The 12,285-nt window shown below is 44.6% G+C and overlaps 1 protein-coding gene across 3 annotated transcripts in view; it reads left to right on the forward strand.

The window, feature by feature from the left end:
* LOC117663214 (tenascin-X-like) overlaps positions 1–11,389 on the forward strand; it is a 135,986-nt gene extending 124,597 nt beyond the window's left edge. For all 3 annotated transcript variants that reach the window (XM_060688297.2, XM_087883979.1, XM_087883978.1), the window contains 7 exons: positions 2,186–2,316; positions 2,457–2,589; positions 2,705–2,856; positions 5,562–5,658; positions 6,797–6,958; positions 8,353–8,516; positions 10,321–11,389. In XM_060688297.2, coding sequence (XP_060544280.2) covers positions 2,186–2,316; positions 2,457–2,589; positions 2,705–2,856; positions 5,562–5,658; positions 6,797–6,958; positions 8,353–8,516; positions 10,321–10,419 — 938 coding nt within the window. In that variant the 3' untranslated portion in view covers positions 10,420–11,389. The remainder of the gene's footprint in view (positions 1–2,185; positions 2,317–2,456; positions 2,590–2,704; positions 2,857–5,561; positions 5,659–6,796; positions 6,959–8,352; positions 8,517–10,320) is intronic.
* Positions 11,390–12,285: the final 896 nt, after the last annotated feature.

Here is a 12,285-nt window from a genome sequence, read left to right on the forward strand (position 1 = left end):
AGATAGACCCTCCTGGAAATATGTACCTATGTGGTTGCTAAGATTCATCACTCAATGGTATATGATCAATTAACCTGTCAATCCATCAATCAGAGTAAATAGTCGAGTCTATAGTGATGCTTCTGAAGAGTAAAAAAAGATACGTCTACAGGTAGTCCTTGACTTACAACCACAACTGGAACAAGAAAATTCATTGTTAAGTGGCATGGTCAATAAGGGATGCATCACGTGACCGCAACCAATTTCATGGCCTTTTTGCCACAATTATTACACGTGATGTCCCAACGAAGCTAATAGAATCAATCCTTGGTTGTATAAACAGAAGCATAGAATCAAAATCACGTGAAGTATTAATACCGCTTTATAAATCCTTGGTAAAGCCACACCTGGAATACGGCATTCAAATTGGTAATCAGATTACAAAAAAGATGTTGAGACTTGAGAAAAAGTGCAGAGAAGAGCAACCAGGATGATTAGGGGACTGGAGGCTAAAACATACGAAGAACGGTTGCAGGAACTGGGCATGTCTAGTGTAGTGAAGACAGTGGTGGGTTCCTCCCGGTTCAGCCTAGTTCTCCCGAGCCGGTAGCAGTGACGATATGACGTCACCAAACTGGTTCTACCCCCCCCCCCCCACGCCCCACCCACCGCCCGCATTATTCTTACCTTTTATTTGGCCCAACTCCCAATCTATTGCTGCCTCGTGAGTCCCAGCTGCTGGCTTGAGGGAAAAAAACTGTTTAAACTCTTGCTGCCGGGCTTCAAAGGGCCACCTTACAGCTGATCAGTGTTAAAAGAAAACAAATGAGTAGACCGGTGCCTGCAAAAATAAATGGGTAGATCGGTACAGCTCTGCAAGCAGTTAAAAGCCTGGTAGACCAGTACCTCTGCTAAATCCTAAATAATTGTCACATGACCATCAAGCCACGCCCACAAAATAAGCCATGCCCACAGAACCGGTAGTAAAAAAATTTAGAACCCACCCCTGAGTGAAGAGAAGGACCAGGGGAGACATGATAGCTGTCTTCCAATACTTGAGGGGCTGCCACAGAGACAAGCGGATCAAGCTATTTTTCAAGGCACCTGAAGGCCAGACAAGCAATAATGGATGGAAATTGATCAAGGAGAGATTCAACCTGGAAATAAGGAGAAATGTTCTGACAGTGAGAACAATTGGGCAGTGGAACAGCTTTGTCTTCAGAAGTTGTGGGTGCTTCAACACTGGAGATTTTTAAGAAGAGACTGGCCAGTCACTTGTCTGAAATGGTATAGAGTCTCCTGCTTGAGCAGAGGGTTGAACTAGATGACCTCCAATGTCCCTTCCAGCTCTATTCTGATTGATTGATTGTAATTTGTGACCTTCCATGGTAGCTTCCTCATTGACTTTGCTGTATCTTTCTCATACATTAAACATGATGTGTGACAAAGCTGAACGCTCAAGGAAGTTTTCTACGTTCCAAACCCGATTTTAACATTAGTGAATTTTCAGGCATAACATTTCATTTCTGCTAAAAATTCAGCCATCTTGGAGGGAAATATGCCACATGAGTGCCAGGTGCTTGAAGAAGAACAAGGCAGCAGAGTTCACGCAATACCTTAAACCAGGGTTTAGTTAAACCAGATTATTTTTTTTGTCATACCCTGTCTTAGAATTTTTTTGAAACATTGGGCAAAATGTTCCTTTGGCTTTGTTTCCCAGAAGAGTTATAAATTTTTTTCTCCGCTGTGTCAAGTTTCCGAAAGATGCCCTAATTAATTCATGAGCCATGATCCAAACTTCAAAGGAAATATATTCATTTATTAGGAGCAACATTCCGGCAATACTTGGATGCAGTTAGGACTGATCCCACGTAGATTTACGTTCCCCTATTTATTTATTTATTTATTTTAAACCCTAACCCTGACTCTAACCCTAACCCTGACCCTGTCTCTCCCCTCCTCTCTGGCCATGTCATAAATCACATTCTCCAATTAACCACTTTGGCTGGCTGTGAAACCTAACACCCTCCTTCTGATTGCGGTCAGGAAAAATGTATGGAATTCACTTCAGTTCTCCCTCCTGCTCATGGCAACTTGAAAGCTTTGCAAGTTGATATGCTGCTCTATAGCACAAGGCAGGGTTAAATTCATAATTGTATAATTTTGTTCATTTTTTTAAACTCTCACCTTCCTCCTCCTCCTGCAGGAGCAGATGGGCCCCGGGACCTGCATGCTACGGAAATTTCCCCCCGCAGTGCGCGTCTCACCTGGTCACCCCCTGGTGCCCCATCTGAGGGATATCTGTTGAGTTATGAAACCCCCGATGGACAATCAAAGGTACCTAGCCACAGTTTTTCAGCTGCCTCTTGAAAAAGCACCTTTGGGACATTTCATGTATTGTTCTCCATATAGCTGCAACAGAAAGCGCTAATATATTGCCGGCCTAAATTTCCCCGCCTTTATTTTGTTCTCCACAGGAGATCCCTCTGGATGCTTCCGTCACCTCGTATGAACTTCAAGATCTGATTCCTTCAAGCCGGTACCAGGTCCAAGTCCATGCAGTGAGGAGAGGAACACCAACAGCTCCCATCTCCACATCCTTCACCACTGGTAATAGCATTATAGGCTCCCTGATATGTCTATGTTTGAGACAGACTATCTTTGGGACTTCTTAAAAACCAAAATCCTGAATGGATCCAGTGATCACCCTTTCTTTCTTGGACAGGGCACCTGACATACCCCTTCCCTCGGGACTGCTCGGAAGAAATCCAGAATGGGCCAGGAGCTTCACGAGTAACAACAATTTATCTAGGGGGCAACCGAGAACGTCCTTTGAGGGTGTTCTGTGATATGGAAACTGATGGGGGAGGCTGGATTGTGAGTATGAAGAGTACGGTTGGGTTGGTGATGGTCAAACTACAGTTTCTTGAAAAAGATTCTGTCAGAGTTCCAAATAATAATCTCATGGCAAACAAAACTCCGAGGTCAGTAGATTCCTCAAAGAATAATTTTATTGGATATATCATATTGGCACAGTTCTGGTGAAAACCGACTCTGAAAGTTCCTATAGTTTTCACCTAATTAAAAGTAAACATTTTTCCCCTTCCCCAAACAATCAGTCACATGGTCCAATCAGGTTGCCGGGTAACGTCACTCCTCCTCTCTCTGACCATGTGTGAGAATGTCCTTAGTTCCCAGGAGAAAGTATTTTGTTTTGGCTACAAAACCCCAGCTATCCCTCAGCTTCTGTGTGGCAACACTGAAGCTTCAAAATGGCCTCCGTCAGGTCAACTTCAGGGTTGACAGAATCATTGTTTCCTCCAGCCATGATTTCATCCATGCTGTTTTTTCAGCTGCAGACCTTGGCAGCTGAAGAATTTTAAATGGTGGGGTCAACAAAGGGAAATGAATGGAAGTCTTTAAAGCAGCAGCCTTCCCCAACTTTCCAGATATGTCAGACAATAGCTATGGACAATCATCGATAGCCAACGTGCTATTCTTAGAGAGTGGTCATTTTGAGCCAACAGATGTAGAAGGTGCCCGGTTAAAGAAGGATATTCTAGTGCAGATTTTTTCCAAGTTTAAGACATGCGGACTTTTGACTCTCAATATTGCCCAGCTAGCACAATTCTGGGAGTTGAAGTCTACAAATCTTAAGGTTGTCAAGGTGGAAAAACTCTGCTCCGATGTTTATACCTGCAGAAGTCATTGTGAAGTTGTGAGACATGGAAGTACAATAGCACCAGCTTTCTACTAATCAAATTCAGGACCTGTGATAAGATAGTCATATACAAAGAGCACAAGGGAGACGAAGCGACAAACCAGAAACATGGCACAAGCTCTGCCCCGAACTTATTTGGGTGCAATGTTGTGACTCACATGTGAAAGGGTCGAAGAACATGCATACTGATGTTAGGATGTATGTTTCATAATCTGACATATGTAGATGTTTCTATATAATGAGAAAAATTGTCGCAAAGGTGCTTTATCAAGAACAACTGGACTTTTGGAGGGGGGGGTGTTTAAAGATGTTTCGCTTCTCATCCAAGATGCTTCTTCAGCTCTGGCTGGATGGTGGGGAATGGAACGATTCATAGTCTTTGCAGACCACTTGTCATTTGCATTCTTTTAGAAGGTCATTGAGGCCACCTGGAGATTTGTACGTGCCATCAGGGTCACCTGAGTGATGCAAATGGGTGTGGAGCTGTCAGCCTCCGACTTTCTGCTTTGGCTGCCATAAGAAATGGGGGAGGGAAAAGCGTGGGGGGAGGGAAGCAAGCTGGTGGATTTTTGAAGAAACGAAACCTAAGCACCGAAGTGGCTATCGGGTCAACCGTCATCACGTTCCTGATTGATGACGATGCCAGACGTGTGTCCACCTGACCTCTGAGAGACCTTTGGATTGGGTGATTGATGATGGACAGTGGGAGGGGATGCTTTCTAGATGCAACTTTCGCACCTATTGCTTTAGTTTCAGCTTTCCTTGCTTGCGTTCATTTCATCTTCCAGTAAAAGTACATTACTCTATAAAATATGGAGTTTGGCTCATTCTTTCCTGGACTTTGAAGGAAGCACAGCTGACAGGAGCCTTCTTGGAACTGCTGAGAGGACTCTCTAAAAGAATGCAAATGACCAGCTATCTACAAGGAGTATAAATCCTTCTATTCCCCACAGAGCTGAAGAAGCTTCTCGGATGAGAAGTGAAATCTCTTCAAGGGAAAACCAGAAAGTCCAGTTGCCTCTTGAAAAAGCACCTTTGGGGCAATCATGACCTGGATGGCTGAAAATCTCTATAGACCAGGGGTTTCAAACTCAAGGCCTGGGGGCCACATCCGGCCCACGGGGTGCTTAGATCTGGCCCGTGAGGCTGCCCTGGAAACAGTAAAGGACTGGCCCACGATGCCTCTGCCAGGAAAAACGGAGCTCGCGAGGGCCACGCATGCCCCCCCCCAGTTCCATTTTTGCTGGCAGAGGGTTGCAGGATGCTGTCCCAGCCAAAAACGGGACTTGGGACCCATTTTTGAGCCGAGGTGGCGCAGGGGTTAGACTGCAGTACTGCAGCTACTTCAGCTGACTACCAGTTCAGCAGATCTGCGGATCAAATCTCACTGGCTCAAGGTTGACTCAGCCTTCCATCCTTCCGAGGTGGGTAAAATGAGGACCCAGATTGTTGGGGGCAATATGCTATTTAGTATATTGTCTTTGGCCACCCAGAGTCCTCGGAGAGTGGGCGGCATAGAAATATGACTAATAAAAGTAAAAATAAAATAAAATTTTCGATGGCAGAGGGCTCGGGCCACCACAGGCGTCACCCAACACGAGTGATGTCATGTTGGCCATGCCTACCATGGCCACGCCCTCCAGCCCCCCTGAGGTCAAACACAATCCTGATGTGGCCCTCAATAAAATCGAGTTTGGCGCCCCTGCCCTAGACATTGAGAAAAATTTCCTTCAAAATCGTGTAGAAAGACATCTTGAGGTTTTATTGCTTTCTGATATCTGATCACTATCAATTTCTTTCTTTCCTTCCTTCTCCATCATGGCATCCTCATTCTCCTTCTCCTCCTCCTCCTCCCCCCCAGGTCTTTCAACGTCGGATGAATGGTGAGACGGATTTCTGGCGGGACTGGCAAAATTATGCTCTTGGCTTTGGCAACCTCACCCGGGAATTTTGGCTAGGTAAGTCTATAACTTTGTATGCGTCTCGTCATCCATGTAGCCAGATATTTCTACCATTTCATCCTTCCTGTCCTTTTACAAACTGGAAACTGAGCCCACAGAAAGATAAGGGCTTGCTAAACTGAACCCATTTCTGGACTTTATGCTTGAAACGGAGAGGGTGGGGGAATGAAACTTTGATTCTAACAATCTTGTAACAGAAATGGTTAGCATCACTAAAATAACTGTCTGTAGGGTTGCCAGGTCTGCTTCCAAAAAATAGCGGACAAACGGGTGTGTGTGTGTGTGTGTGTGTGTGTGTTAAGTAGTAAAAAAATAAAAAAAAATTACAATTAAATTATATATTTTCTTACAAACATTTTAACACACCATTTTAGGTCAGTCGACACAAGCTACAATACATTTTAAAAATGTGAACTGTACATAATTTTATAATATATTTTTATTTTAATCTCATCATTAATTTTTTTCGGAGAATCGAGTTCAATGGATATTCGATCTTTGTCTCATTCTAACTTATGAAAAAAAAGACAAAACGCGATTCTCCTACCCTTATTCTCTTAGACTGTACAGCTTTAGATTACGTACCATTTCATCATAAAGCTTTTGAATAAAAAAAAAGGTCCACTATTTTGTGAAAAAAAATAGTGAACATAATGTGAAAAAAGCGGACTGTCCGCTCAAATAGTGGACACCTGGCAACCCTAACTGTCTGTTGTACTCTACTGAAGCAAAAAAAGTTGAAAGTTGCTGCTTTTTACTTTCCCTTTTACCTTACACCCCTCTCCCCTTCTTTACTTTTCCTTATTCTCTCATGATCTTTATTTTTATTTTATACAATAATAAACGTTATTTTTTTTTAAAAAAAATATAAATGATAATAAGGCTGTACTAACTTCCACAGTTGTACACAAGTTCCATAATGATTCCATTTGTAAATATGACTCCTTCTTTAACCTCCTTCAGAACATTGATTGATTATGTGCCATCAGTTTGTTGTTTGGTGACCACACGGGTCGATTCTCTCCAGGATGACGTCTCCCCAGCCTGGGGACTCTTCCAGTGGTGCCCTCATCATTACATGTAACTGAGTCTGTCCTTCACAAGACTGATCCTCGCCTTTCTCTTTGGATTCCAGGAAACAATGCTCTGCACCAGCTGACCTCTTCAGGGGACTACGAGCTACGCGTGGATCTCCGTTCTGGGGATGAGTCCGTCTATGCTACCTATCAGAACTTCCGTGTGGACCCTCCAGCTGACCATTATCGCCTGCATCTGGGCAGTTACCATGGCACAGCTGGTGAGCAGAGCTGTGGGATTGTGTGTCAGGGTCTCAAGTAATACATCCAGTGGTGGGATTCAAATAATTTAACAACTAGTTCTCTGCCCTAATGGGTGGCTGGGTGGGCGTGTGGGCGTGGCCAGGTGGTGTACAGGCAGCATTCAGCCTCCTACACCCCACTGGGAGCAAAAACAGACTGCGGTGGGGGATGCGCCTTCCCCCCGCACCCCGTTTTGGACCTAGTAGACCTCCCTGCAGCCTCCTGAGAATGAAAATGGGCAGCAGGGGTGGGGGGCATGCCGCACACACACTCGCACCCCATTTTAGGCCTAGGAGGCATCCCTGCAGCCTCCTGGGAGTGAAAACAGGCCCAGGCCCCCAGGCCCCATTTTGAGCCTAGGAGGCCTCCCTGCACTTGCCTGGGAGTCAAAATGGGGCACGTGGGGACTCCTGGAAGTGGTGGGGTGGGGTCAGCCAGCAATTTAACTACTTGTTCGCCCAAACCGGCTCAAACCGGCTGACTCCCACCACTGAATACATCCACAACAATGAGAACTCTGAGGCAATGAAAACAATTAATCAGTGGAACAACTTTCCTCCAGAAGTTGTGAATGCTCCAACACTGGAAGTTTTTAAGAAGAGATTGGACAACCATTTGTCTGAAGTGGTGTAGGGTTTCCTGCCTGAGCAGGAGGTTGGACTAGAAGTCTTCCAAGGTCCCTTCCAACTCTGTTATTCTATTCTATTCTATTCTATTCTATTCTATTCTATTCTATTCTATTCTATTCTATTCTATTCTATTCTATTCTATTCTATTCTATTCTATTCTATTCTATTCTGCAGTGGTCCACGCTTTTGTGTGCTTTTGTGCTGAGGGTGTCATCTTTCCAAGCCTTTCCAATAGGACTAATGAAGTGTCCACTGAAGCCCATGATTAGGGAGTTGTATGGAAAGGCCCTAAGTGAATATACACTATATGCAATCATGGATAGATATGATGTTAGAAAATGGAAAGGACTAGAATATTCAGGTGTGAGTTTTAGGAAATGGGAGATGATGGGAAAACCGTATGTTGACTTGAGTTGCGACCAATTGAAGAGCAAAGCTGGAGATGGATTCTATGTAAGCCATGATTCCCCCCCCCCCCAGGGTTATTGGCCAAGCACCCAAAATGTGATCATGTGACATGGGGAGTTGCAGCCCTTGTTACTCCAAAATGGGTTGTAAATAGATCTGGGGAGGTCCATCATAATTTCAATCAATCGTAAATCAAGGACTATCTGTAGCAGAAGGGATTCACGTACACAGGGAAGAAGATAATTCTTGAGAGTCCTTTGTTGGCAGCCAGAAATTCAGGAGGGAAGACTGTGGTTGTTTTTATCTCTCACTTTCCCACTTTCTCTCTCACCCAGGCGATGCCTTAAGCTACCACTCAGGGAGTGTTTTCTCCACTCGGGACCGGGATCCGAATCGGGTCATCATCCCCTGTGCCATCTCTTACCGTGGAGCATGGTGGTATCGCAACTGCCACTACACCAACCTCAATGGACTCTACGCTAACAACCGTGATCACCAGGTAATCCCCGGTGGGCAAGTGGGATGGAGCAAAAGGCAGCTCGTACTTTTGGGTGGAATGAGGTAATGGTATGTAGGAAAAGACCTTATGAGACTGAGCCAAGGGAGCAATCAGATAAGAGACAAAGTAGCCCTCAGCTTAATAGTGGACAAGGCGATCAGCTCAGGAGAAACCTTCCTTATCACTTCTCAGGTTGTAAAGGAGACAGGGAAGAGCCTTGCAAGATTGACGTCAGCCTCGTAGGGAAAACCAGATACAAATTACAACTAGATGTGCTAAGTGCTAAGAGCCGTGGTGGCACAGTGGTTAGAATGCAGTACTGCAGGCTACTTCTGCTGACTGCTAGTTACCTGCAGTTTGCCAGTTCGAGTCTCACCGGCTAAAGGTTGACTTCCATCCTTTTGAGGTCGGTAAAATGAGGACCCAGATTGTTGGGGGTGATATGCTGACTCTGTAAATTACTTAGAGAGCAGTGGTGATATTCAGTCAGTTCACACCAGTTCGAGTGAACCGGTAGGGAAAATTTGAGCTGGTTTGCCGAACCGGTAGTGACCTCTGGCTGGCCACGACCCCATCCTGGTCGCCCGGTCGCCACTCGCTCACCCCGCCCACCCGACACTCGTTTTCCCCACCCACTCACTTGATGCTCGCCCTGCCCATCCCAGCCCTATATATGTTGCCTTTGCCATGCGGCCCAGCTAATTGCCTTGCCAGTCGCCTCCATGCCTTGCCCACTCTGCTCAGCTCACCAAAGGTAAGCATGCCACCCACTCGTCCTTCATCTTGGGTCAGGGGCCGGGGCTCCAGGGATGCACCATTCCCGGAGGCCCCAGAGCCTCTGCCCACCCTGGCCAGGTTGGGGAATGCACCATTCCCTGGCTCCAGCCTTGCCCTTGAGCCACCAGCCACTCACTGTTCACTTTCCCTTTGCCAGTCGCATGCATTGCCCTGTTTCCCCTCCTTCAGAGGCCCCAGCCCTAGCCCCGCTTCCTCCCCCATGAACGCCTCTTTCTCCGGGCTTACCTTCCTCCCATAGCTGGTGGCAGAGGGGAAGGCAAGCCAGGGCCGAGCCATCACTGCTGGGATCTCCGCCAGGCCGCATCTCGTCCCCCTTGTCACAAGATGCCTGCGCAACTGCCACCTCTTTTTTTTCGGTGCGAGAAGCCTCCCAGCTGCCATCTCTTTGCCAGCCAGAACCGAGCTGGCAATGGTGGCTGGCCAGAGGATTCTTGCACCAAAAACTACCAGAGGTCTCGAACGCGCCGAAAAAGCTGCTGCCGTCACCGCCCCGTTCTTTACATGTGTACCCTATTGCCTGCTTTGCTCCGACACAGCAGACAATGAAAGGTCGTAAAAAAAAGGTCGTAAAATGGGGCAAAATTCATTTGACAAATGTTTATTTTATTTTATTTATTTATTTATTTATTTATTTATTTATTTATTTATTTATTTATTTATTTATTTATTTAATCTAATTTTTATATCGCCCTTCTCCCGAAGGACTCAGGGCGGTGCACAGCCAAAGATAAAATAAGTACCCATATAAAATTTAAAAACAATTTAAAACATATTAAATAATTTGGCCCCGACATCACTAAAACAAAAACAACCCATTAAAATTAATGTTTCACTTAGCAACAAAATTTTGGGGTTCAATTGAGATCATAAGTCGAGGACTACCTGTATAATATTTTCACCTCAATTTCTCTCTCTGTTTCTCTGACTTTACTGATCTTCCTTTTGCAGAAAGGGGAGTCTAGATTTTACAGATTCTCACATATGCCCTCTCTCTCCTCCATTCTAGGGTGTCAACTGGTTTAACTGGAAAGGATTCGAGTTTTCCATTCCTTTCACTGAGATGAAACTGCGGCCCAGCAGCTTCCACCCGTTGCAGAGGTCCTGAGCGGGACACGGGATGGACTAAGGGAGACAGCAGTGGAGGCAAAGCCACAACAACAGCAGAAAATCCCAGCAACGACCCCTTTTGCAACAGGATACCTCACATCCAGCCTTTGTTCTGTTTTTCTGGCCCATCCTGAGAAAAAAGAGGAATGCATCGAAGCCAAAGGGGGGGGAAAAAAACCTTTGGAGACTTGAAAAGACCCACTTCAGTCAAAAGGAAGAGAGAGCTCAGAAGTAGAGTTTGAGAGGATAAAAGGAATTAATCTGAACATAGTTAGTACTCAATTTACAACTACAATTGGGAGCAGGATTTTTATTACTAAGCAAGGTGATTGTTGAGTCCCGGCCAATTTTTATCACAGTTGTTAAGTGAGTCAGGGTAGCTACAAAGCCAATTGTGTGGTCATTCAGCAAATCTGACTTACTTCATGGACTTTGCTTGTCAGAAAGTCGCAAATCGGGATCTTGTGACCCTGCAGCCGTCACAAACACAAGTTGGTTGGTCACGCTCCCAAATTTTGATCCCACGACTGTGGCATGAGGACTGGCTGTCAATCATTTTTTTCACTGCTGTTGTCATTTTGAATGGTCACTAAACAAATGGTTGTAAGTTGAGGACTACCTGTGATTTTTATTTTTATTTTGTAAAGGAGAGCTTTCAAGAGAGCCAAGAAATCAGATCGGCCGGCAAAACTTCAGCCACCAAAGCCTGGTTCCCTTCTCTTCTCTTCGTTCTGGTTCCGGGAATCAATGACTTTGCAGCAGTGAAGTCCTAATTCTGACCCCAAATTTCTCCTTCTTGACCCCTTTTGCTTCTCATCAGCTCATCTGCTAACGACTTTTCCCTTCCCTCTCCAGGCTCATTCCCAACCCAGGCTCCATTTTCTTCCTTCTGCGAATGCCCTTCAAAACGGAGTTAAAGTCATAAGTATTTTGGTGAATGCAGCTTGACATAAAAGCACTTTTAATGTTGGCTTGATTTTTTACCCATTCCTTTTGCCCCCTGGGGAAACCTTGTGAACTCAAGCAACAGACTGTTCTCCCATCCGTAACCTTTTTGCCTCTTGCTCTGCAAACTTTTCCACCTACAGGTAAATGATTAGTACTGACAGGCACAGGTGTGAACCTAACTGGGAAAAAAATTGCAGAGTGGAAAAAGAACTGGAAAAAATTGGAAAGACCTCTGATTCATTATTGTCCTCACAATAATAATAATACCCTAAAAAATCAACAGGCCAGTTTCTAAATTTTGTATGCTTGCTCTCATTTCTTTATACAAGATTGCAGGGATCAAATTGGGATTAATTCTCACTTAAAAGCTGAGTTTATGTTTATATAAACATTTTCAAGAAACTCCGGCACATAGAAACCTAGCATTTAACGGTGAGGGTAAATTCTTTTTTCCTTGCTCTAAACTTTCTCTAAGAGTAAATGATTTGTTTTAAAAGTCTGACCCAAATCCAAGTAGACTCTTTCAGAAAAAAAGAGCAATTTCCTGCCTCTTAGCAGTACATAAAACCTTCTGATTGGGCCCTATATAGCGGAATAATTGTATTTTTGCAACTTTATAATTTATGACTTTATAATTGTAAGGTATAAAGGTATTTGGTATTGCAGTGGTTCTTAAACTGGAGACAGTTAACCCTAAATTGATAATTTGGGCATATTCCTGGGGTTAATGAAATAATGCTATATGTAAATTCTGTTTGAGAGTTGTGCGTCCAGTTTGGTGACTGCTACTAGCGAGATACTTGTGTAAAACAACAGAGTCAGGTCTTTTGTGGGGACAATGACATTGTTCAATAATAATAACTGCCATTTGGGCCAAACATTTTAAGACCCACTGTTCCTTTCCTAACCTGATGCC

Source organism: Pantherophis guttatus, chromosome 2 (assembly GCF_059756535.1).
Source record: "Pantherophis guttatus breed Tessera chromosome 2, ASM5975653v1, whole genome shotgun sequence".
Taxonomy (NCBI): Eukaryota; Metazoa; Chordata; class Lepidosauria; order Squamata; family Colubridae; genus Pantherophis; species Pantherophis guttatus.